Source organism: Globicephala melas, chromosome 7, assembly GCF_963455315.2.
Source record: "Globicephala melas chromosome 7, mGloMel1.2, whole genome shotgun sequence".
In the NCBI taxonomy this organism is placed as follows: domain Eukaryota; kingdom Metazoa; phylum Chordata; class Mammalia; order Artiodactyla; family Delphinidae; genus Globicephala; species Globicephala melas.
The window spans coordinates 26,722,386-26,749,666 of NC_083320.1; the positions used below are offsets into that span (position 1 = coordinate 26,722,386).

The 27,281-nt window shown below is 39.3% G+C and overlaps 2 protein-coding genes across 15 annotated transcripts in view; one reads left to right on the forward strand and one right to left on the reverse strand.

Annotated features, from left to right (window-relative positions):
• The window catches only part of KANSL1L (KAT8 regulatory NSL complex subunit 1 like), a 145,441-nt gene extending 137,581 nt beyond the window's left edge, over window positions 1–7,860 (forward strand). For 7 of the 8 annotated variants that reach the window (XM_030853120.2, XM_030853110.2, XM_060301890.1 and 4 more), the window contains exons 10-15: window positions 160–278; window positions 1,075–1,199; window positions 2,532–2,586; window positions 3,857–3,969; window positions 5,123–5,288; window positions 6,193–7,860. In XM_030853120.2, coding sequence (XP_030708980.1) covers window positions 160–278; window positions 1,075–1,199; window positions 2,532–2,586; window positions 3,857–3,969; window positions 5,123–5,288; window positions 6,193–6,432 — 818 coding nt within the window. In that variant the 3' untranslated portion in view covers window positions 6,433–7,860. The remainder of the gene's footprint in view (window positions 1–159; window positions 279–1,074; window positions 1,200–2,531; window positions 2,587–3,856; window positions 3,970–5,122; window positions 5,289–6,192) is intronic. The other variant, XM_030853072.3, reaches the window with a different exon arrangement.
• On the reverse strand, window positions 161–27,249 carry RPE (ribulose-5-phosphate-3-epimerase). Of its 7 annotated transcripts, none has more exons than XM_030853172.3 (8): window positions 26,777–27,249; window positions 25,022–25,529; window positions 24,332–24,351; window positions 19,051–19,130; window positions 13,051–13,190; window positions 12,155–12,313; window positions 11,543–11,629; window positions 161–9,759 (listed from the first exon to the last, which is right to left on the reverse strand). In XM_030853172.3, exons 2-8 carry the CDS (start codon window positions 25,130–25,132, stop codon window positions 9,637–9,639), a joined length of 720 nt encoding a protein of 239 aa, XP_030709032.1. In that variant the 5' UTR covers window positions 25,133–25,529; window positions 26,777–27,249; the 3' UTR covers window positions 161–9,636. The 7 variants fall into 7 exon arrangements, with proteins under 7 accessions (XP_030709032.1, XP_030709051.1, XP_060157875.1 ...); XM_030853191.3 differs by having other exon boundaries at window positions 12,179–12,313; window positions 26,777–26,923; XM_060301892.2 differs by lacking the exon at window positions 19,051–19,130 and having other exon boundaries at window positions 24,321–24,351.
• Between the last annotated feature and the right edge of the window lie 32 nt (window positions 27,250–27,281).

The window sequence follows — 27,281 nt, forward strand, 5'->3', positions numbered from 1 at the left end:
ATTTCCTTAATTTTTTTCATTTTTGATACATGAATTAAAAAAAATAAAATCTAAACAGATCAAGAAACACGTTACCAAACTAGGAAAACAGAAATTCTAATACCTACCAGTCCAGTTACATTTAATGTATGACATTCTCAATGGTTCTTTCCATGGCAGGAGAAAGAACTAGATTTGAAGAATTTGCTATTCAACGCACAGAACCAGGATCCCAGAGCAATTTTACTGCAGTTACTAATGTCAATGTTATATCAAGAACCCAGAATTCATCATCACAAGTAGGTTTTTGTACAGTGAACTTTAAAGTAGCTTTATGACCTTTAAACCTGGCAGATCTGGTGGGGGGAGGGGAACTTGTTATAAATATTTTGTTAATCTATAACAGCCTTATTTACTAGCACATAATTAGCATATTCAGAATTATTTTACTAAGACGCAATAAATTTGATTAAACTTTTTTTTAACTAGGGAGCTAATTGTACATTAGTCCTTGGTTATGGCTTTTTTCGTATGCTAAAAACTTTAAACTTTATCATAACCATCCCTACTTCTTGACATGATGCTAAGTATAATCTTGCTAATAAGAATCCAGCAGTGTTCTTACTTTGTTCTGTTTCATTACCTGGTAGGGAGTAGAGGTTAAAACGTGGGAGGATTTAGAGAAAACAGCATGAAGCTCAGGGACCCAGGAACACATAAATGAAGATTGTAAAAACGATCTTTATTAAAAGGCTCACCAAACATTTCATAGCCTTTCCTAATAAAAAATGAGTTTGTTAAAAGATCATTTCACTGACATTTAGGGTGCTTTATGGTACAATCTTCTGATTTTGTGTTTTAAGGCATTCATATTTTTAATGGTCTTAAAAATAGGCCTGAATGTGTCCACACACAAATGTATTGGTTCATAGAAGATACATATGCTTTCTTTTCTTAACATTTTATACTCAGATTTCATAACAATGTATAAAACTTAAAGGCACTGCCATGTTATCTTTATATAACTCGTAAAAGGAGAGTATCATTACAAGTAACCAAATACTATTGTAAAACTACTACAATCCTATCTTGCAGAATACAGCACGACGACGATTGAGAAGTGAGAGCTCTTATGATATAGATAATATTGTGATTCCCATGTCATTAGTGGCCCCAGCTAAATTAGAGAAACTCCAATATAAGGAAATAGTTACTCCAAGGTATGTATACTTACATTATTTAATTTTCCTTCTTTTTTTGAATAAACTTAAATTTTCAGTGAAGTTAAAATTTTATTTAATGAAAGGAAGATGCTCCTTTCTGCCTTCCTCCCACTTACATGGTTACATGGAGGGAAAATGGTGAAAGAAACTTTGACATTACTCATGCTGAAAAGAAGTGCCATACAGTAGCACTACTTTCTCAGGTTTTATTAAGAAATGGAAATTCCTAATACTTCAGCATTTTTAGAGTTTTTTCATTCAATATTTAGTTTCCTATTGTATATATGGTACTAAAAGGTACTTTAAGGATGTAAATAATTACACTAACAGATAATCCTTGCTCCTTAAAATGGAGATATGCACAAGGCTGCAGAGATCAAAGAAAGCAACTACCTTTGCATAGAGTATTCGCAGTTAAGATGATAACACCTGTGACAATCTGTGCAAGGCTAAGCCAGAGACTGAGGTTTTGTGAAGGGTGATACAGGAAATAACGGCTCAAAAAGTTGTCACGAGATTGTGGATGTCCTTGAATGCCACGCACAGATCTGTTTCCTGCTGGCAGCTAACTGTCCATTTTTTTAGCCATGATGAAAGAGGTTTAAGATTATTAATCTGGCACCAAGAAGTAGAAATAGAAAAGGATGGAAACAGAGACAAGAGCTGGTTGACAATTACAGTAATTCCTACCCATCTCTATTCTAACTAATTTGATTCTTTTATTCATAATTGCTTTGAGGCACTGAGAGAACTCTTAATACTCTAGGAGGTATTATGAGAATTTCTGCAGAGAATTTGTTGACATATTCTACATTAAGTAAAAAAATAACATTTGTGGTTAGATGTTCTATAGCAACAATGTTTTCAATTTACACTGGTAGGCTGGAGCCGGCTGGCTGACCTTGTTTAGCCCGTAGGGATTCTGTGATGTGGCTGTTAAAAACTCACAAGAGGCCATGATGGGAGTCTTCACACAAAGAAATTGGCAAATGCTAAAAATCAGAGCTTTTTTCCTCTTTATTTTCTGAGCCAGTTTGTCAGCATACCACTAACTTATTTCAAAATTAGTACATTCGTAGGTATAAAACGCAACTATGTGTAAGAGACTGTTTATTGTAAGGCCAAAAGTAAAGCCTCATCTCCTGTCCTCTTCTCATAATACAAATACGTTGTCTCTTTTAAAAGATAAAGTACTAAGATACAACCATTTGAATTATGGAAATCCCAAAGAAAGAAAACACTACTATAATAGCTGTGCTTACAGAATAAAATTGCTACATTTAGGTAGATTAACAAAAGCTGTTTGAAATTCGTTTGTATCTTCAACAGCTGGAGGATGGTTGTTCTTCAGCCTCTGGATGAATATAATTTGGGTGAAGAAGAGGTAAGCTGCCTTTCACTTACTGCACTTAAATATGTTATGAAGCCTGCTTAATTTTTTTTCCCATGTGCTTAATTTGGTATTTGAGGAACACACACTGATTTTATAAATTTTCAAAACTTATGAAAAGAAAGTTCCCCTTTAAGGATATTAATTTGAAGTGTTAGGAAGTGTTTTGTGCAAATTTGGCTACAAAGACAAAATATATAAAGAATAAAGAAAAGCAAAAACAAAACATACCATTTCCTTACATGAGTCATTGAAATATTGAATTTATGTGAATATATTCAATTCCCAGTATTAGTCATATTTTTCTGCATGGTATTTAGTTTAACAGTCAAGCCTACAATTCCATATGCAAAATCTTGTGAACAATTGCTTTTGAATTTGGAAAATTTTGGATTTTAGAAAGTACTGTGGTACATATATCATGTAATACATATAGGGAGTCTAGGACAGTGCTCATAATCAAATATTAATGTTTCTATAGTGAAATATTAATAGAAAGTAGAATAGCCCCACATCATTTCAGATAAGATTGTGTCACCAAATGAATTATGAAAACTTGTTTTTTCAGATTTTTGGAATTACAGGAAAGGGACTGTGGACCTGTATGGATAAAACTTATAGTAAGACAAGAAAAATTAAAGGGAAAGATACTATATAACCAAACTAATTCAAAGTGATAGTCTGAAGAAGCAGGTATTATATAAAAGACATTGTTTCCATTACAGTTTTTCTGTGCCAACTGATCGTGTTCTTCAACTACCAAAATTTACTTTTTAATGCCCTTCCCTCTTTTAATGCACCCTTCTCTAGTTCAGAATGACCCTAGCCAGAAACACAACCGAAGTCTTAGAACTCCAGATAAGTAACTCATTAAACTAATTCTCATTTACCTCAGACAGTTTTACTTTCTTTGATATTAACATGTTCCACGAACAGTATACTCCGTAAGGGGCAATCAATACCAGGTTTTGGATGAATAAAGCATTAAGGATATTTTATGTAAGTGGAAAGCACTGTGAACCTATATGTACTCAAGGTACTATAAGTATTCTAGGTAAATCTTCAAACATGACCCAACAGTAAAAAAGTTTTAAACTCCCTCTTTTTAGGAATGAACCTCCTCTCATAACATTTGTTCTCTGACTTAGACTGCATTTATTTTAGAGTTTTCTTCCTATTGTTCTCTTGATGAGGAACTCTGACACCTGTTCTCATATTTCAAAATGTTTCTGATAAAAGCAAAACTTTTCATTTCTAATTCCAGATAGAAGACCTCTCTGATGCAGTCTTCTCCCTAAGACACAAAAAATATGAAGAGAAAGAGCAAGCCAGATGGTCACTATGGGAGCAAAGCAAGTGGCACAGAAGAAACAGCAGGCAGGTGTTGTAAATTTAAACCCCAAAACCATGGAATCCATGTGAAATCTCCAATAATTCTGCATAATAACGAGGGAGACCACTGAAAATGAAGAAAACATACTATATAACATCTGCTGTTTGTGCCCTAGAAGTGAAACACTGCTTATACTGAGTTTACATTAAAAATATATTCAGGCTAATTACATAATGATGAAAGGAGTTTTATATTTTACTCCACTCAACTTCTCATGCTAATTGTCAGCCTCAGTAATAGATTTAACTGAGCAAACAATATGAAAAATTCTCCATAAATAGGTCATTTCAGTGTACTGTAATGGTGGACCTAACACTAGGGATTAGAATCTGGGTAATCTGTAACAAAGCCACTTCAGAAATGTTTTTCTTAAAAAGAAACAAACCAAAAAAAACCCTCAAGAAACCTATCCAGGGTAAAAAAGCAAATCGCCTAATACTTGGAACATGACTTTGAGGGAAGGGGGGATAAATCCTCACAACGTAATCAGTAGTCATGTATTTGAGAAAATCCTTGGTATTTTATATTTAACTGGACTGTTTTTTAATATAGCCAAAACTCAAAATGCAAGATCATGTTGAAATGTGATAGTCACTTTAGTGTGGAGCATCTCTCATTTATTATTTGTAAAACACATTTCTCTGTTTAGGTCTCAAGATACCCAGATTTGTTGTAGAGCCTTATTCTAAGAGTTATCCTAACATACACGAGATTCTGTTCTCAACTTTCTCCACATTCCAGAGATACAGTTTTCCAAAAGTACAGAGGAAAATGTGAATCGAGTCCTTCATGGACGACATTACGATAACCATAGATACTCTGGGAACTCAGACTGTAAGAGTCAAGTAACTTGTCTTTTCCTGTTTTCTGGAAAAAAAACAAACAAACAAAAAACCCCAAACTGTAACAAAACAAAACCACTATAATAATTTGGCAAAAGATTTCATAAAATACTATTCAAGTCTTCTTTGAGATGTGAGGATAACATCAGGAAGATCAGCAGATGAATTTTTTAAAATCTTTTGGGCAGAGCTGTTTAAAGAAAAGCTACCAAGTTCAACTGACTTTATGAACGATACCTTAGGTTGTTCATACAATGTTAAGACATCAACAAATAATTAAATATTTTCTTGCTAGAGCTTACAGTAAAAATGTTGAAGGACAGGACTTGCTTTTGAAAGAATACCCTAACGACTTCAGTGGTGGGCAGCACAGCGCTGCTGAGAGTCCCGCCGGGCCTTCAGAGAGCCAGGACCCCAGTGCACACGCCTCACCTTCAGTAAGTCAGAGTCAAGAGATCAAGGTAGGAGTGTTATACATAACTAGTTAAACCTCCTTTTAATTGACTTTTAAAAACTTGTTTATAGAATTCCTTGTTGATAATTAAGGAGTCATCATTACGTAACAAATTCAGTATGACAGCCCAGTACAGAATGCTGGGTGTAGGAATCAGAGGCTCTGTGTTCCAGCGTTCTAGTTCCATCACTAACTGCGACACTTCCCTGACTCTTTATGTAACACGTCAGTACCTAATTCCACCTGTTCACTTATGTGTTAGAAAATGGGAATTCTATCAAAGTTTCATTACAAACCAAATCGGATTAAACAGAATGACACCTGGCACATAGTAAATGTTAGATATTTCTCTTCCCCTTATAAAAGATTTTTACTTGTCTCCCCATTTGTCCAGTTTTAACCCCAATGGGAGTGTTTTCTAACACTGCATCTATAAAGTTCTTGTACTTTTCTTCATCAGTAGGTGTTGGAAAAGAACCATATCTAGAATCAAGAGAGTAGCGACAATAGAAATTAATAGGCAAGTCACAGAAAGCACAGGGAAAGAAAAGTCAATAGGGGTCTGTAATAATGATGGGATGAAAATGGAGATACTGAGGAAGACGATCCAAACACTTTTAAAGGGCCTTCCCTAAAGTGCTCCTAGGCTGAAAATGAAGACCAGTGCCCTAATAGCAGCGTTTACCTCTCCGTGGAAGAGGCAAAGTGAAAACAAAATAATTCCCAAAGGTCCCTAAGTAATCCTCAGTACGTTCCATTTTGAGTTGCTAGATACTCAGGACCAAATGAGAATTTGTACTTTTATCTGCTAAAGAACAGAACAATGGTTATTACAAAACTGAGAGCTACAGATTGAGACATGAACTTAAACAAATTAGTTGAAACTTAACTGAAAACGTTTTCTCTTTCAGCCTTTGGGGTGGGAACGACGGGCTTTTCCGCTGAAAGATGAAGACATAGCAGCCTTATTATGCCAAGATGAAAAAAATGATCAGATTGAAAGATCAAGTCCAGCTTTCCATGGTGAAGTCTTCTGTACCAGTGCACCAGAGAATGGCCACAATCCACAAAGGCAGGCGGACGAAATGGAGGAACACACACAAAACCCTTGGTCTAGGACTTACTCAACTCACGTTAAGAAAAATCAGTGACAGGGAACAGGTTAAGAAAACGATGTAACTGAATGGGAAAACAGGAGAAAAAATAAGCCCTGTTCCCCCACCCCCTGCACAGTCACAATTCCAGAGTAACAGCATGTAGTGCAGGTGCATGTATTAATCTTTTGTGCTGTTTATGAAACAGGCAAGTTACGTCTCATTTTCCTTCCTGAACCACAGGAGTAACTAACTAGCTTTTCACCTACAGACAAGTGCTAGTCATTTGTGTTTGATGCAGATCACAAGCACCAGAAAATTAACTGCTGCAATTTGATGTCAAATCACATTACTGGGTAAATAATAATTTTTAAACAACTTATACCCACACCCACATATACCTATTCATCAAATGACAGCTCTTCTTTTTCTATACACGTGGTTATTCTTTAAATTGCCTCAGAAATATATTAAGAATATAAAACACGTGTATAGAGTATACATGCATACATAATACACACATGTAAGTAGTTTTAAAAAACACTGCAAGTGACCACTCCACTTGAAAATGCACGTATGAACTACCCCATGAAATATCAGCTGAACCATAAATAAAGAGATTTCCAATGGTGTTGAACATCTATAAGCCTTGACTATGGAGAAGGAATTTTTTTAAAAAAACACGTTTAACCGATAGAAGTTATTTATGGAAATTTCTATACCAGAAAACACAATACTCCTTTCATTTGAAATCACTGATATCTGTTGGGTTAAACACAGGTTATTTTCTATTCACGCCTAACAGAATAAGAAAAGCAAAGTAGTTAAATATTGTTGTATTTTAAAACTACCACACCTTTTAAAACTCAACTTGAGTTTTATCTATTTTATGTATCTCGTGAAGAGAAAACACCCAACTTAAAATGAGCAACAGACAGGAAATTCCTGTTAGTATATTATTGTACTTTTAGTTATTTTGGTCATTCCCTACCATTCCTTACTCTATTCAAATAAGCATCTATCCTAGAGTGAGAAATAAAATTTTTAAAAGGTTAATGCTTCAATATTGGATACTGGAGTGTACATTAAGTAAAATTCCTTTTGACACTATTATATCATTTTGTTATATGTAAAAACTGAGGACAATTTATATGAATCACTTTTTCTCATGTAAAAAAGGTTATTCAAGTTGTAGTACCCATATAACTGACAATCCTAGCCAACTGGCCTAATCTGGGGGATCTGACACTAAGTTTTTGTTAGGGATTAGAAATTGTACTAGTCCCTTTAAAGAAGAAGAAGAAAAAAATTTCCAGTTCAATGCTGACAAATTTTTGCTTGTAGTTTTACCGTACATTTATATTTTAAAAAAGAAAACAAAATCCAGAACAAACCCAAGTTGTCCAGGCAAATAAACTCATTTTTTTGTCATGACTGATATTATAATCTTCTATGTAAGTTTTTTTAATTAAAGTTATTTCTATATGCCTTGTGTTGTCTGATTTGATTAAATGTCACCTATGTGTGTGGCACAAGCCTTTCCTAAGCCCAAATAAAGAAAAACAGTAAGAAATAAAATTTTACCTTGTAACACAGAAGAAACCAGGCAAGCTCTATTCTATGCTTAAGTGTTAACATTCTTATTTTCCAAACTTTATTTCTCAAAACTCACTCAGAGTAGCCTGAAAAAAATTTAATGACACTGGTCCTGTTATTTCTTGCCATGTGTATTACACAGCAAGAGTATTTACAAGAACGAAGTAGCTAATACGTATCTATTGTCAACGTGTAATTTGGGACACAATCATAAACATTTAGTTTACGGATTAACTCTGTACCTTGTCATATATTAGCCTACCTGGTCTTTCTTGGATTAATAAAATATATATCCTTGGAGTCAAAATCCATAGTTGCAGAATATTCTCAGCCATCTTTTGCTACAGGGTAAAGCTAGACTGGAAATAAGAGAACGTTAAGTAAAAGAAGCTTCCTTTGCTTATCCACCTCCCAAGGGCTCCATCTGTAAAAAGAGTATAGACCAGAAATCCTATTCTTTACTGGATCCTTCCTTTCCATGGTACCAGCCTGTTGAGCTTTATTTAGTATCTTCATTTTTTAAATGGGGACAAACATACCTGTCTTACCATTCATAGGACTGATTTGTGGGTTTAATGAGATATCATCACCATACTTTATAATCTACAAAGCATACATTTATATAATGATAGCTACTTTGTATTGAGCATCCTCAAATTCTACTACCCTACAATTCTGGGAATAGTAGTGGAAGCTTTACGTATATAATTAATAGTATCTCTTAATCCTAAACACAACCCCCCCCCACTGTTGTTATGATTACATTCAATATATAAATCAGTTAATAATCAGCTCAAAGAGGTTGGCTGGATTGGTTTGCTAAGGTCAAACAAATAGAAAGGGGAAGAGAGTCAGGATTCAACTTAATATTACTTCCAAATAGAGGCCTTCCTTTCCTTTCAGCATAGAGCTAGGAAAACATTTCATGGCCTTCAGAACAGCGGGTGTGATTAAGAAAAAGGGGAAATGGGGTTGGTGGAGGGTGGGTAGGGGGTGGGGGAAGAACCACTGAATAACCTGCGGCTATAGCAAAATTAACAAAGAAAACACCCTGATAAAACTTGTGCTTGCGTTTTACAACAGACCACCTGAAAATCCCTGGACTTCATAATACACTCGGGTTTTTTTATGTATCAAATATAAGATGCAAAGTAAAAAATACATGTTTTCGAAGCTAGAAGAGCCATCCATCCCAGCCACATCCAAACTTAGCTATCACGCAAATACACAAATCAAGAATGACACGAAACCGGAAAAACAGGACTTCCTTTGCTTTCAGAAAAGCCAAGAAGCAAAGAAAACTCTTTTTAGAAATACAGAAAGAAAATTTTTTTTCATAGTAGCTAATATGCCTTCCTTAGGCATTAAGACACATTTCTGTTCATAACCTTGATACAGCCATATTTTTACTCTTTATAAAAATCAAGTCTCCCAGTAAAAATGGTATTTTACCACACTAATCTTTAAATTCCATCACTGAAAACGTAATACACACCAATTTCTAACCTCTTGGAACATTCTGCAAAATGGATTTTAGTCACTGGAACGAATAATTGCTCGGAAAAGCAGCACTGCCTCAACTGTGGTATGATTTGGTAGTCAATATTCTTGTTTTCCAATAAAAAAGGAGATCTCACAAGCAGAAACCCTGGACTCCTTGTGGTTTCATCGATCGAGAGAACGTTTCTGAGCAGCTTCTGAGCAAACATTTCTTAACAGGTTGATCACAGATCTGGGATCTTCACTCCTCATAATGGCACTGCCAGACACAATCATGTTAGCTCCTGCCTGGAAGAAGTAAACACTTAAGGTTATGCCTCAAAGGAAGATGCAGAAAAACCTAAAACAATTCCTGGACTAGAGTTTCTTCTACCCTTGCAGCTGGCAGTCAGCACTTTAATTGTAAAAAAGCCACTTCAAGATGAACATACTTAAGCAGCTAGTTCAATGAAAAAAGAAAATGCTTAAGTGAGGATGTGAAATTATTTTTAAATGTGTCTAAGAAATCACTGACTTTTTGGTAACCTCCTCTAAATAAACTACACTGCATCTTTTCTAATAAACCTTTAATCCTTAAATCTATTAAGGTCTTCCCCTGTATACCAATTCCCCCCACAGCTCCTAAAAATCAACCTTTTCATCTCTGAATTATGTATAAGAATTGGTAGGTAGTCTAAAAGGACAATTATTGCTAAAATGTGAAAGAATCCATAAAACAGGGCAACATTAAATTATTTCTCATTGTGAGGCCAGAAGGAATGGAACTTCTTATATATGCTTCACTGCCTTCCAGAATGCTTTTGAGGTGGCTTAAAAAAGATTTTCAAGATGTTTTTCAATATGAAAGCAAAGAAGTCAGAGTAAAACCAAGTAAGATGAGTCCAAATTTATCTCTGAGATTCCTAGGATTTGACTCAAGGAGGGAAATCCAATCTATTATGTGATTCGGTGCTAAAAGAAAGGGAGGACTGTTGGGGGGAACCACTGAAGCTAAGGAAAATTTCTCCAATTAGAGACACTCACCCTATGATACAGCACACTACATCTCTAACAACGTTCCTCAAAAAAAAGAAAAAAATACTAGTTTTATAGGGTTACAACCTAACATGCCTCGTAATGTAAGCAAGAACAGCATTAATGACAAAGCACAGTTCAGTAAAAAAGAATTCCACAAGGGGTCAAAGGACACATGCTCACTAATCGTCTGGCCAGCACCTCCTCCATGTTGACCACAGTCAAGCTTTTGATAAGTATCAAGCAGGAAAGTGTGGCATTTATACAAAACACTGAAAGTGCAGATTAGACCATGCTGTTTAATAAAAGCAGGTCACATAAACTTAAATCACCTGTAATGCTACAGGGAGGGCTGGTATCCTTTTATGAAGTTCAGGAGCCTAACTCAGCCTAGCTAGCCACTTGGAAAAAAAAAAGTCATCCCACTTCTACAGAGGGACAGATTTAGTAGCTTGCAAGGGACAAATCAGTAGCTAACACACCTAAGTTCTACACAATAACACTCTTTTTCCCCTTTACAAGCAGGTATGTTTTCTTTCCCTATTTTGGAAAACTGTCTCAAAGGCCCTGGAACTTTTCAATGATATTCCACAGGCTGGCATTCAGCTTATTCCTTTCCAAAGAATTTTTTCATTACTGAGATAACCAGGACTTACTATTTAATGATTATGTGGTTTCAGAATATTCACTTATCGCTCTTTATTTTCCTGGTTTTACATTTAAACAAAAAAATACTTTTCTAGGGCTCCCCTGGTGGCGCAGTGGTTGAGAGTCCGCCTGCCAATGCAGGGGACACGGGTTCGTACCCCGGTCCGGGAAGATCCCACATGCCGCGGAGCGGCTGGGCCCGTGAGCCATGGCCGCTGAGCCTGCGCATCCGGAGCCTGTGCTCCGCAACGGGAGAGGCCACAACAATGAGAGGCCCGTGTACCGCAAAAAAAAAAAAATACTTTTCTAAGAAAGAAAGCCTGTTTAGGAAGTCTCTTTGGCAGACAAGACCTGTCCTGTCATTACATCTGATAGGAAACTGGGCTAGGTTGCAGTCAAGCAGTCTCACCTCTGCGCATTTATGGATGGTGTCAGGACCTACTCCACCATCAACCTCAATGTCCAAAGACGGGAACTGGGTCCTCAACCAGTGAACCTAGTTATACACAAGGAAATAAGTGACTAAGTGGATAGGTAGAGGGAAAAACACCACATAAAAAATCACTGATATTAGCCACTAAAATATGACTCCAAATGTCTCAGACAATAACTTTATATCAATACAAATTATGATTGGGGAAAACCAGCTTTTAATGTACTGTAACAAACTAAGTTTTATAAAAGCAAGCTTTGTTCTGTTTGGCAAATGGCATTCAATTTGTCATGGCTTTGCAGAAAATATACTTCACAGAAACAAGACAAAGACAAAACCCTCAATATTCAATGAAAACTCCCAAGAGATCTCAAGGTTACAGAGATAACGGTTTTGAAAAAAATTTTCAAGACTAAGATGTAGTATCTTTTATGATCTCCAAACCTAAATCTCTTGGGGCATTTCTCATACTGTATTCCAATGATATATAGGCATCCTCATCTCCCCACCTTCAGAACAGTACATGTCTAAACATACAAGTAGCCCAATAAATGCTTACTGAATGAACTTACAGAATAAAAGCCTTACCCCAGAACCAAATACTTCTTTTACCTTTGGCATCATATCTTCCATGAATTTCTGCCCTCCAAACCCAGGTTCCACTGTCATAACCAAGGCCATATCTATCTGATTAGCCCATGGTGCCAAATACTCAACTGTAGTTCCTGGTTTGATAGCAAGGCCAACCTGTAACAGAGACAAATTTGCTATATCACATCAATAATTATTTCCGTATTACATTACTGTTGCATATCAGGCCCAGTAGAAAGGTCTATTCTTAAAGTATAGAATACATACATAAATGGAATACATAAACTGTTCAGACTGTAATTCCTTTTTTTTAAAAAAAGTCAACAAGACTGTCAAAAGTAAATGTTTCTAAAAGGTGGAAACTTTCAGAAAACATTAGTGGAATGTATCAATCTTAACTGACAAACAAGTTATACTTAAACTCTATCTTCAAACCTGACGCATAGCTGCCTAAGTCCAGTCTTCTCCACCTATCATTTCAGGTCTTCCACCAAATCTTCCCAACTCTGAGAATAAATAGTATAAAACATTACCATCGGGCTTCCCTGGCGGCGCAGTAGTTAAGAATCCACCTGCCAATGCAGGGGACACAGGTTTGAGCCCTGGTCCGGGAAGATCCCACATGCCTCGGAGCAACCAAGCCCGTGCACCACAACTACTGAGCCTGCACCCTAGAGCCCGCGAGCTACAATGACTGAGCCCGCGTGCCTGTGTTCCGCAACAACAGGAGCCACAGCAACGAGAAGCCCACGCACCGCAATGAAGAGTAGCCCCTGCTCGCCGCAAGTAGAGAAAGCCCACGCACAGCAACGAAGACCCAACACGGGTAAAAAGAAATAAATTTATTGTAAAAAAAAAAAAAAAAAAAATTACCATCACTGTTGAGCTCTCACCTTCATTCCATTCTCTCGAATGTCTTTGATCAAAGCCCCCGGGTTCTCAGTAGCCTCGAGATGAAAAGTATATTGATTGGCTCCTGCTACAGCCATTGGTTTTACCCACTGTTCCGGCCTGGACACCATCATGTGCATGTCTGGAAGGAAAAGACGTATCCCCTAAGTATTACTATAAGGAAAATAGCTGGCTCATATTATTGAAGCCAGCCTGGAGTTTTTGCTATTTCAGATATGAACTCTTCTGGCATCATGATAATTGTTAAATATACAGAAGGTACACTTCTGTAGAGATAACCTCCCTTCATCCTGAAGATAAGGCTTTGGTTAAACTCATTTACCAAAAAAAACCCCATTTTTCCACAAAAAGCCTATGGCGCTGTTTATGAAAATAACTAGATACCAGGAAACCTAGGTCCAGGGCCAGGAAATCCCATTCTAAAAAACTTAAAGAAGTCATGTTATCTATGTGGACTGGCTTCCTCATTTATAAAATAAGAAAGCTAAATTAAGTGATTCTCCCCACCAATATTTTATTGAGCACTTGCCACACCATTAACTTTTCTAGGCCGCAGGGGTACAGCAAAAAACAGACAAAAATCTCTGCTGTCACAGGGATTACATTCTTAGTGGGAGAGATAAATTAAAGGAGTGAAGACAATACACACTAGGTTGGTAGTAAATAAGGCCAGTGTGGCTGGAGCCGGGGGCGCACTGGGGAGAGAAGATGAGGTCAGAGAAGCACCGGCTGAGAGTACAGAGCTCTGCAGCCCACCAGGTTTTATCCTGAACGATGCGGAACAAACACTACAGGATTTTGAGTCAAGTGACAAGATCCGACTAAGAAGGCCAAGGTAAAAAAACCAGCAATTGAGGATGGTGAGCAATGGTAGGGATTCTGGGTATGTTCGGGAGGCAGGGACAACAGGGGCTGCTGTGGATCAGAAGTGCAGAGTGAAAGTGTCCATTGATAGATGAATGGATAAAGAAGATGTGGCACATATATACAATGGAATATAACTCCGCCATAAAAAGAAACGAAACTGAGATATTTGTAGTGAGGTGGATGGACCTAGAGTGAAGTAAGTCAAAGAGAAAAACAAATACTGTATGCTAACACATATATACAGAATCTAAAAAAAAAACCAAAAAGGTTCTGAAGAACCTAGGGGAAGGATAGGAATAAAGACACAGACGTAGAGAATGGACTTGAGGACATGAGGAGGGGGAAGGGTAAGCTGGGACAAAGTGAGAGAATGGCATGGACTTACATATACACTACCAAATGTAAAATAGCTAGCTAGTGGGAAGCAGCCGCATAGCACAGGGAGATCAGCTCGGTGCTTTGTGACCACCTAGAGGGGTGGGGTAGGGAGGGTGCGAGGGAGACGCAAGAGGGAGGGAATACGGGGATATATGTATGCATATGGCTGATTCACTTTGTCATAAAGCAGAAACTACTAACACACCATTGTAAAGCAATTACTCTCCAATAAAGATGTTTAAAAAAAAAAAAAAAAAGAAGTGCAGAGTGAGAGGAGAGTCAGATGGTGCACGGATTTGGCCTGAGGAGCTAGAAGAGAACTGCCGTCAACCGAGAGGCAGACAACTGCAAGAAAGGGAACAGACTGAGGGAAGAGCACGTTAACCTGAGAAGCCTGCCACGTGTCCTGATCCTAAAGCTCAAACCCTGTGAGGATATGTTTGGGAAGAAATGAGCATGGCCTTCTTAAAGACCTTGACTTAAAACATAATAGCATTTCATGAGAAGGAGAGGGCAGCTTAAACCAAGTGAAAACAAGAAATAACGCTGGGAAGAAGAAACAGTAAACACTCGTGCGCCAGAGAGATGGCAGTGAGAGTTTTGAGCTTTTTGTTTTGTTAGAGGGAGCACACTGCTGATACAGCAAAGTTATATTAAAGAAAAAAGTTCTAGGCTTCCAGAACTCAGTAACTAAGATTATAAAATGCAACAAGGCTTTGAAAAATGTCAGGAAAACAGAGTACACAGCCTGATTAATGAAGCCAAGACTAGCATTTATATTTCTAAACTAATAAAAGTAACAAAAATAGAACGTATTTTAATAGGCAAACTCTTGCTTTTAAAAGATAAACTCAATTTGGTGTTTTTTCCCTTTCGTATTATAAACAAGAAAAAAAAATTCAATCTGGTTTAAAAGATCAAGTTTACTCTTTCCTAAGATACCAGACTGCTAAGTCATCCCTGTTCAATCTCTAGCATGCAGTCACTACTAGCAACCCTCACTGGACATCCTCTAGTATTTGGGGAATTGATGGCTCAGCTAATCTGCCTATAATTAAGATACAGTTCTCACATGTTCTATTATCAGACTCCCTCTGCACTCTTAAAAATTACTGAAGCCCTCCCCCCCAAAATATTGTTGATGTGGGTTATATTTATCAATATTTAATGTATTAGAAATGCAAACTAAAAACATTTTAGTGTCTACTTATTAATTCATTAAAAAATAATAATGATAATAAAAATAAATCCATTACACATTAATGTAAGAGTGGCACCGTTTTACATTTTTGCGAGTCGCTAATGTCTGCCTTAAGAGAAGACATCTGTATTCTCACACCTGCTCTGCATTCAATCTCCTGCAATCTGTTGTTTTATATGAAGGGAAAAAAGTGCATAGAAAAGGAAGGAGTACCTACATCCACAGCCTTTTCACTCAAGTGTGGATATTCTATTTCTACCCCAAAACTCAACAAGTGGTACTTTTTTTAGAAAGGTTAGTGGCAACGTGGAATCCATAAACCCCACCAGTGACCTTTTCGTACTTTGTTACATTCAAACCCATTAGTCTACATTTTGAATGGCTCTTTTAAGTACTATTGGTTCACTGAGTTACACAGATCTTCCAAATAGTGACACATTTCATTATATACTATCCAAACCCCGCATTTGGTAATGATATTACAGATCTGGTCAGAAAAGCTGTGAGTCCTGGGAAGCTGTCAAGCTCAGAGAGGCAGATATAAGTTTTCTAAAATTCCAACTTTCTCTTGCAAACTCTAACTTTATCGGTGGCAATGAAAATTGATGAGCCGCTTTCCTTTAAGTGATAGGTTCACTTAGTTAATTTTAAAGAAAATGTCAGTAAAATATCCAAGTCTGATAACCACAGTTCATCTGTCAGTTGTTCTTTCAAGGGAAAATGGTATTCATGACTAGCACTTTCAGTTCACAGCTTAAAACAATGGCACAAGTGGTTTTCTTCGAGGAAACTATCATCCTCCAGGATTTAAGAGAAGTGCTTTATATGTATTTTCCACTTTGTCACACAAAACGCTAATGAGACATGCACTCAAGGATCAAGATTTACTAAATCAATCACTTGTACTAATTCATCAAGGATACTTGTTACAGAGGATACTATGAATGTATGGCAAATAAGAATATCGCGACTACCTGTATAGTTCAGTATCACTGCCTTGTCTCAGGCCAAGGCATCAGCAGACTAATTCACCACTGCTTTTGCACCATCAGCATAAATAATGGCAAATAATATCAGTACAAGTAATTTACAAATAAAACTACAAATAGTTTTGATGCCATGGACCATCTGAAAAGGACTCCCACGGGTCCTCAGACCATACTTGAAGACCACTGATTTAGCTAAGAACAAAAACGACTTTTCCCTACCACTTTACTTCTTAGATGGTAAATTCTACTCAATACTGAGATTGAAGAGTTAAAAGCTTTAGCAGTTATACATACAACTTGGGATCTAACTCCTAGGATACAGCATGTATCAATTATCCAACAACCAGTATCCAACAAACAAAAACTTATAATATAAAAAACAAAGGTCACAAAACCCAAACACTAAAGTATATTAAGTCCATTCATCTTTACTTGAGATTCACCTCTGGAAAGACTGATTAGCAAGTTTATCAGCAAAGAACAAACTAAAAACAGAAAGGAAAAGCAGACTGTGTGGGGTGGTGGCAGTTGAGTTGGTAAGAGAAGAGGCACAGATAGAGATAGGAGGGGAGTCAAACAGCAGTGAGAAGAAACACTTGGAGACAACTAAAAGGGAGAGAAACGGGAAAATACACACATATTTTCAATCCACGCAAAGCCACAGTAGGGAATTCTGTGGCCACTGTACAAGCCGGGGAAGGTGGGGGGACCAAGAATGCTACTTATTTCATCCAACTCTGACAATCATAAGAACGAATTTACCCTGGAAAATTCATTCTCCAAAATGTAGTTAAAAAAAAAAAAGTTCAGATAATCAAGAGGATTATATTCCATTATTTGGAAATTTCTAAATAGTGAACATGTTGGTGGAACATTGTTTCCCTCATGTCACATAAATTAGGTGATAATGTACATTTCCTTTGGTACATTCGAAGTGGATGGAGCCTACAGAGAGGCTCTAACAGCCTCCTGCGATGCTTGCAGTGTTCCATAACTGCACTGGACGGTACAGTAGTCACAAGCCACACGTGGCTACTGAGAACTTGCAATGTGGTTAATGCCACTAAGAAACTAGTTTTAATTTTATTTAATTTTAACTACTTTAAATAGCTACATGTGGCTAGTGGCTACATACCTTCATAAAACTGGCCCACAGGGACTTTCCTGGTGGCGCAGTGGTTAAGAATCCGCCTGCCAATCGAACCAGGGACACGGGTTGGATCCCTGGTCTGGGAAGATACCACATGCCAAGGAGCAACTAAGCCCACGGGCCACACCTACTAAGCCTACGTTCTAGAGCCTGTGAGCCCCAACTACTGAGCCTGTGTGCCACAACTACTGAAGCCTGCATGCCTAAAGCCCGTACTCCGCAACAAGAGAAGCCACCACAATGAGAAGCCCGCGCACCACAACGAAGAGTAGCCCCTGCTTACTGCAACTACAGAAAGTCCGCGCAGCAACAGAGACCCAATGCAGCCAAAAAAATAAAATAAAATAAATTTATAAAAACAATTTTTTTAACTAGCCCACAATATTTCAATTAAAAAATCTAAGTTTTGGGCTTCCCTGGTGGCGCAGTGGTTGAGAGCCCACCTGCCGATGCAGGGGACGCGGTTTCGTGCCCCGGTCCGGTAAGATCCCACATGCCGCGGAGCAGCTGGGCCCGTGAGCCATGGCCGCTGAGCCTGCACGTCCGGAGCCTGTGCTCCGCAACAGGAGAGGCCACGGCCGTGAGAGGCTTGCGTACCACAAAAAAAAAAAAAAAAGAAAAAAAAAATCTAAGTTTTACTAAATTTATGTAATGAGTTATATAAAAACACATATTTACAAGAACTCACCAAATGTCTTATTACCAGAGATCTGGCAAGTGAGTCACTGCTAACTTAGTTTAAAACAGCAGCAGCAACAAGGATATGTGGACTGAATCTATATTCCATAAAAAGTAACTTCTAGGTCACTGGTCTTAAAAATCCTTAATTCACATTATCCTACAATGTTGGAGTGGAGCATACATAGACCCCACTTGTAGAAAGCTCCATTTCCATGAATTGGCTTCAAATACAGACCATAAGTCAATCAATTCATAAATTCATTTAACAATTACATTGAGCCCCAGCTGTGTCTATGTTAAGCTCTAGGAAAACTGCAAAAAACTAAGTCGATGAAATCTTGCCCTTAAGGCGTTTAGAGTTTGATAAAAGTAATCTCAGATTGAAAGAAATTCTAAGAAGAAAATCAACAAGGTGATGTAACGGGAAAAGGTTAATTTAAGACAGGGCTCTCTGAAGAAACAACAAAGGATGTGAGGAGGAAAGATGAGGCAGCACTGGTCAAGAGAACACAGCTTTCTAGGCAAAGAGATTAGCCAAAGTGCCCAGGCCCTGAAGCAGGTAAGAGTTAGGCTTCTTACAGGCAGTCAATGAAACCCCAGCACAGGGAGGAGGGAAAAGGGTACAAGATGAAACTGGAGGTTGAGAAATCAACCAGCTACTTTCCCTTTACTTGAGCAACACATCCAGCTTCAGACGGTGTTAACACCCACTTACCAAAGAAAGGGTCCTGGCCTAGCTGCTTTCGGAGGCTTTCTACCACAGGGTGACCAAAGGTGATGTTGGGAACAAAATGCCTACAAGACAAACAAAATCTTGCTCTGAAAATGTTTTCGATTCAGTTTCTGTATTTTTCTCAATATGTATTCTGATGGGAGTAGAGGAGACTATCTGTGATCGCAATTATTTTTCAATAACATCATCAGTATTAAACAACACTAAAAATATCTGTATAATTTCAGTTTTACAGAGCAGTTATCTCCTTGATATTTCAGCAAATCATAATAATGTCACATGATTTACTCTATTTAACTCTGTAATTCAAAATCCCTGACAAGTAGAAACGGAAGGATGACAAAACCAAAACCCCAAAAGTTATATGACTTGCCCAAGTCACACACTAGTTAGGAAGTTCAGGACTCTGATTACAGGTCTCTCAAATCAACCTATCACAGGCTGCCTGTGGCTACTTCTAATCCACCTCTATCACAGGGCACAAAATGACAGTTTATCGAAACTTTCTTAAAGATTATCAATAAAGACACTTAATGTTGGCTTCCCTGGTGGTGCAATGGTTGGGAGTCCGCCTGCCGACGCAGGGGACACGGGTTCGTGCCCCAGTCCGGGAAGATCCCACATGCCGCCGAGCGGCTGGCCGCTGAGCCTGCGCGTCCGGAGCCTGTGCTCCGCAACGGGGGAGGCCACAACAGTGAGAGGCCCGCATACCGCAAAAAACAAAAGACACTTAATGCATACTAATAACCGCCACTTACTGAGAGTTTACAACATACCAGATGTTGTACCTTAATTCATTTCATCTTCACAACAGCCCTATGAAGTAGATGCTGTTATTATTCCCATTTGAAGAGCACAGGATACATAACTTCCTTAAGTCATCCAGTTAATAATTTGTTGGGGCAGGATTCAAATTAAGGCTTCTGATATCAGACCCAAAGCAGTTCACCATTATCCTACTCTGGTTAGTCCTTTTGTTCTATCGCCAGCTCACTTCAATATTTAAAGAAACCTCCTCTATGTACGCCCCAGGCTGACTGCTTCAGAGACTACTGTATTTCATAAAGGAATACGTGAGTGTTCCTGCTCACCCCAGAAAAGTTTACAATCTCACGGGTAAGAGATGGCTAATGGCTCACCAGAATTCATGACTGCCTGTTACAGCACAGCTGTTGGTAGGAAGCCAGCTCAGCCGAGGACCACACTTCCCAACTCCCTTCACATCTAGTGGCCCATGTGACTAGTTCTCACCAATGGACTGTGAGCTTAAGTGATGGCGTCACTGCAGAGCCCAGGAGGTTGAGCAGTATTCCTGTTCTGCTCTCACTTTATCCTTCTGCCAGTAAAGAGGCCCTTAAGGAATGGCAGAGCCACAGGATGGAAGAGGACTAGGTCTCTCAATTTCTGCATGGACAGACATTTCACACCAAACTATTACATGAATGAGAAACTGTAACATTAAGCCACTGAAATCTGGGCTTTCTCTGTTAAAGTAGCAGGCATTACCCTGTATGAGGACTGTTACACAATAACAAGTAGGCAATATTAAGGCAAAATAGTTCCGGAGGCAAGTAGAATAGCACTTTTTAGAAAGGGGTAAGATCGTGAGACTTACAGAACAAACAGAATTTGTAAAAATGGGGAAGGAAATGAAGCAAAGGCAGAAATAACTAAGTTAAGTTCAAAGAAGGGGGAGATGGTAATGTCCACCCTGGCTAGTATGAAAAACGCAGGAGGCAGACTGTGTCACATTAAGTGCACCAGATGCCAGGCTCACTGTTTTGACTTTATCCTGATCAAGTGAGATTTTAAAAGAGAGACACAAATGAAAAATAAGATGGAAACAATACAGCAGGCAGACAGACTGGTCAGTAAGTTGGAAGAAGGGAGGCAAGAGGTGCTGCTAAATGGCAAGAAACAGTAGGAATGGAAACAAGGACAGCAGGTGATAGGATCTCCTAAGTGATAAGATGCGGGGGAGGGGGAAGGTTGAAGAGAGAGAATAAACCACATCCAAAAGTCTTGAGCTTAAGATGACAGGCAGGCAGAAGGAGTGTTAATAAAAAATTAAAACACATACAGGCCAAGCACCATTCCAATAAACCATTCCAATATATTAACTCATTAAAACCTCACAACAGGGACTTCCCAGGCAATCCAGTGGTTAACACTCCGCGCGTCCAATGCAAAGGATGCGGGTTTGATCCCTGGTCAGGGAACTAAGATCCTCCTACGTGCTGCGCAGCCAAAAACCAAAACCAACCAACCAACCAACCCTCTCAACAATTCAGTGAGACAGGTGCCACTATTACCTGTATTTTACAGATGAGAAAATAAGAGGCCCCAGCTCACACAACCAATAAGCACTGGAGGCAGGAGTTAAACACAGGCAATCTAGCTCCAAAGTTCAGGCTCTTAACTGCCAGGCTTGTCTGCTCCTCCACTGAAGCTAATAACTAACAGAAGAAGAAAGTCCAAGGGAGGAGCAGAGCCTTAAGACAGAGAGGTCAGGACACACCTGAGAGGGATGGGTACGGTGGATGGGTACAGACACTTTTACTCTCCAGCACCCTGGTCCTTGGAGGTTGGATTTCTAGTATTTTGGAAATCATTCTACCATTCGTCTAAGAGCAGTAACTGCCAGGGTTATGGATAAGATGCTTTTTATATTTACTTAGAACTCGGAGGTAAGAGTCACATAAGCAGGCAGCAAGGACTACTGAATACTACACAAATCTGAGATTGAAAGATCTGGATTTCATTCACTGTTTTTTCTGTCTGCCCTCAGAAGTATTTTTGACGTCTCAACCTTAGGCTTCGTTTATCACGAAAATAAACACAATAACCACATCTTGAGAAAATATGAGAATAAAACAAATACACTTTTACTTCACTGGGAAACAGAAGCTATAATGCCATTTTGGAGTAAAGACTGCCAAAATTAAAATGCAATTAAAAAGTGTCCTTTTCTCCCAAAGAACTTATGAGATTAAGCTATAATCGCTTAGAATATTGGAATAAGGGATACGATTATTTTGATCCCCCATCACATGGATAATTTTCACAAAAAGCAAACCTTTACCAGATCTCCCAACAAGGCAAAGAGGAGGATCAAGGTTGATATAAAATTCAGCAAGACTGTAACCAAACGCTTCCTGTGAACAAGGAATCACACCTATGCCTACGGTGGGGGGTAGGCTGGCAGGTAACACGGAGGAGTGAGACAGCAGATGGAGACGGGAAAAATGAAGAACATCTGGCCCGGCTAATGGTGGCCTTGTGACACTGTGGGCCCAGTACTGAAGTCAGTCAGGTCTAGTAGTATCGTGAAATCTCCCTGGTCCTAATTTAGAAATTGAATATCTGCTCAGTTCCTACACTTACGACCAACACATTTCCAGTCACTGTCCTGTCATGACACATTTATATTTACATGCTTTCCAATTTTCTTTTCCAGAAAATCCACTTGTCCTTTATTTCGAATATCCAACCGTACTAGTGCTCCACCCACCAGTGTTTCCAGAACTTGTTCCTGAATTTCAAAATGAAGACGTTCAGTTTTAATCAGAAGTGTGGGCTTCAAGGGAAGAGAGGGGACTAGAAAACAAGGGCATGCAAGCTCAGTGTAATGTTGGAGATTTTTCAGGGGACCAGGAAAAGAAACATGGAGGAACTACCTGGAGGGAAGGTAAACTGGGGCTGGCTGCCTTGGGAAAGGGAGTCCACAGCCCCTCTTTCATACCCTGGGCCTAGGAGGCACTGCAGCTCAGCCAGGCTCTGCCTCTTCGGTGGGACCCTGGGAAGGGGCTGAACCTCCCCAATCTGGTTTCCTCCTTTGCAAAAGGGGAATAAAAATAGCTCTTAGCTCAGAAAGTTGTGAAGCTTAACAGAGAAAGGGTTTTTAAAGTGGTGTATGCAGAATTTAGTTTTTGCAAACCATGGATGTTTCCCAGTAAAGGGGGAAATGAGTCAATAAAAAAATACTTTATCTTAATAAGCTCAGGGTCTGCCATAGGGCTGGGAGGGGCAAAAAAGATTCCTTAGAGATCCCTCCCTTATGATAAAGCCATTCATCCAACCAACTATAATTAAGCTTGCCATGGTGCTTTTCCTGCAGAGAATACAGAGGTAAGCCAAAGAAACAGTCTCTGCTTTCAGGGAGCTTACGGTGCAGCAGGAGAGAGGTGAAATAAATATCAAAAAATATAGTTGTTCTTTGAAAACAGAGAATATCTTAATCATTCTCTGTAAGCCTAATACCCACAGAAGACAGTTTCAGAGACACAACAAGCTGCTGCATGCTTCAAATCCTGGCTCTGCCATTTCTTAGCTACGAGGTGACTTTAATCTCTGTCGATGCCGAGATATCGCACCAAGCTCACAGTGTCGTGTGAAATAATTCACAAAAAGTATCAGACCAGAAATAGTCAAGTGCCTGTAAATATTACCTATTGCTGTTGTCACTGATATTCTGATTGGTAAACTGGAACAAATTATTTTCTCCATTCGCTCAAACATTGGACAAGACTTATTTAAAACCAAGCTGCTCTCTGTGACAAACACACTACAAACATATACTCGTAGTCTGTTCTGTCCTGAGACCCTCAAGTGTCTCAGAAACAAAATTTTGTCTCATTTTGTGTCTGTGAGGTACACACTCCAGTAATATTACCTGTGAAAGTTCAGGGCTTTCAAGCAAAGGTATCAAAAAAATATACAGAAGTAGAAATATATGTGATACCAAACTAAAAATCAAGGTTTTGTAAGAGGTAATATTTACTAATCTTCTTTGCCATTATCAGTTAGGCACGGTGTTGAGGTAACTGAGTGGAATACAAAAGAGAAACAGCAGATTAAACCAGACAGAACAAAGAAGACAAAGCTGTCATAAGAGGAGTGACATTAAAAAGACAAGGAAGTGACTGGTCATCTTTCGTAAAAAACATGAATTTGCAGATTTGCATGAGAGTACACAGAGATTTTACTATTTCCAATAAACTTACTTTTCTACCCCAAGCCAAGGTAATGGCTGTTTTGATCTTATGGCCTGTGATCAGTGGGGCTCAGAGAACCACTTGGCAAACCCAAGATCCAAGTTGCAACTCTGTCACAATGTGTGTAACACTGAGAGAGTCTTAACTGTTTTCTCTATGATTTTCCTCATTTTATAACCAACTTAAGAAACTAGCATCATTCTGATTTCAAACAATATTGATTATGGGCTGTAACTACAGTGCTTAAAAGTTACTTACAAAAAACTGACCTCCCTGAAGAGCAGGGTGCCTGAAGAGAAAATAGACAGGAAAATCATAATTTGAACAATGATACAACAACTAACAATTACAGAGAATTTACTATATGCCAGGCACTGTAAACTACGTGTATGAGGTCATTTCATCTTCCAAAGATGCCGAAGCGGTGGTGTTATTACTCCCATTTTTCACATAATGAAACTGAAGCTCAATGAGGTTAAATGGCTTGTCCCAAGTAACCCAGCAAGTGGCAGAAGTCGGGCGTTCTCACTCCAGGTGCCAAACTCGTCATCCTTACACAAGTCTTTCTCCCCAGCTTTGCCACTAACTAGCTATATGAGCTTGGGCAAGTCATGCCTATCCCCTTGGGCCTCAGTTTCTCCCAACTGAAAATGAGACGGATCCTAGAGATTTAAGGTCGCTTCCAGGCGCTAAGTGCTAGAAGACCACACGTTACGTGGGGGGAGGGGAGATGGCTGAGGTTTGGGACGCGGTCGCAGCCCAGGATGCCGACTCAGGTCCCCTCCAAGCAGGGCCTCCAGGGCTCCCACCGCAGGCTCCTTCTCAGTACCGCGTTCAGAGCGAGGCGCTCCGCGGTACAGGGACGCCGTGCACCCAACAGGCACTCAATAAAGGTGCGCCTATCCCGCCCCGCGCGGCAACCCAGACCCGAGCCCCGCGGAGAGTTACCCGTCCATTACATCCAGGTGCAGATAATCGGCCCCAGAGTCCAGCATCCGAAGGCACTCCGCCCCTAAACTGGCCAGGTCGCTGTTGAGGATGGACGGGCCAATCTTGCAGCCAGACGCCATGGTGCTAGTTCTCTAAAGCAAGTTACCCAGAGAGATCCCCGGCAAGACGAAGGCGTCGCGCCCCGATTGGCCGCACAGCTTTGGCCCCGCCTCTTCCCAGTAGAGTCTTCCGGACTCCACCGGCCGCAGCTGCCTTGAGGGGGGAAGTCCCGCCTCCCCTAGCGGGAGGGGTGCCACTCTAAGGGCTTAGGGGCGGGGCCTCGCGGTGAGGCACCTTCCTCCTTCCTCTGACCTTTGTTTTTAAAACAAGCCTTTCAGGTCTCCCGGTCTTCTGAGGAGTTCCTTAATCTTTTTTAGTTTTACTTCCCCTGCAGTTCCCTCTCAGCTCTTGCCCTCTTATCACTTTTTTGTTTCTCCATCGTTTGCATATGCGTTCCTTTCCTCTCCGTGTCTGTACCTGTACAAGAACAAAAAAAAAACACCCTTCTTCCTATTTCTCTTTGAATCCTCCTCAAGAGCGGTGGGAGTCTGATTTAGGGCGGAATCCTGGCTCTACCAGATGCTAGCTGGGTGACCTGGCAAGTCACTTCTCCCTGCCTCCAATTTTCTCATCTATTAAGACAGTGCGCAACGTTTAAGATTTGTGAATCCAAGTCTGTGCCCAGGACCGGATGCCTGGTGCTCAGTATAAAATGGTGGTGGTTATTATTAATCGCCTCTGCTTCTGGCCCTCATCCTTCTTACCTTCTTTCACAGGAATGCTTATTGACAAATTGCAATACATTTATTTACTGTTCAGGCAAAATCCAGAACAGAGTAAGAGTGGCTATTTCTTTGCCAAATGTGTCTAGGATCATTGGGTGGGGGAAATAACTGTAGTAAAACTGTAAGCAGATGAGGTGGGGGAGGAGGGGTCTCTGGAAAAAGAAAACCAGGCATGGCTTTCTTGACATAAGAGAAGGCATTTTGGGCCTAAGCTATTTTGTCATCTAAGCCTGGCCACAATGTTTGCCCTTGAACAGGTCTCAGTAATTAATTATTTTTTTTTACAGTTCACAATGATCAATATTCACTTCTTTATTTTCATTTAAAAATTAAAATTTCAAAGGATTGAGAATTCTAAGTAATATATGTGGTTAAAGGTACCAGATATAATAATAGAAATACACTATGTATTGGGGTAAGAAAAGGTATAAACTATGGAGATGTCTTTGTTAAGGAAAGAAGAAAGTGATTTTGTCCTAAAGGTCTTTTTTTTTTTTTTTTTTTGAAGTATAGTTGACTTACAATGTTGTGTTACTTCCTGGTGTACAGCAAAGTGATTCAGTTATATATATATATATATATAGTTATATAGTTATATATAGTTATACATTTGGGTGTATATATACATATATGCATTCTTTTTCAGATTCTTTTGTGTAGTAATTAATGATCTTAAGGGGACAAAGAATGCAGAAACAAATGCCTGTTATCAGGCAAGAGAAGTAACAATAGCAAAGATAGTGTATCAGTTGTAAATTCAACCAGTTCTTTTCAATGGAAATGATTAGCCTAAAGCCTCAACCACCAGATCAACAGGAACTTAAGAGAGGATATGTTGACCTTTTCTGACCCTCATGACTTCAATCCACTAAATCTTGGACTCTGTCCACAGCCCAAGCCCCTTCATCAATACGCATGTACCCTTAGCATAAAACTTACCCAATTTTGCTGTTGGGAAGACACTGCTTTGGGAGAGATCCCCCGTGTTCTTCTTTCTTGCTGCAAGTAATAGGTCCTTCTCCTGATCTTTGGCTTGGTTGTGTCTTTTGGCTCGACTCCCACCAAGAGGGGAACACAGTTTTTCAGGTAACAAATTCATGGGAGAAGAAAGAAAAAAAAAAAAGGATTTAGCAAGGGCATAACTTAGAGGGTAAGGATAGAGCACTTTGTATAAAAGAACTGGTGGTAAACGTGTATCCCATAGTGGTTCTGGCCACATTCAGCGCATAACCTGGTCCTTAACATTCCTCCCGGAAAATCTACCAGTCATTCCAGATGGTCATACCTGGGCAGAGAAGTCACACTGGGGAACTTGTCTCCCAATATGCCCATTCTGCTTTATTTTGAAAGTTAGGGATGGAAAGCATGAGTAGAATGGAGCTCATTTGGAATAGGAGGAAGGAATTGGAGGTGTCCAATTGAAGGGTGACCTCAGGCCGGACTA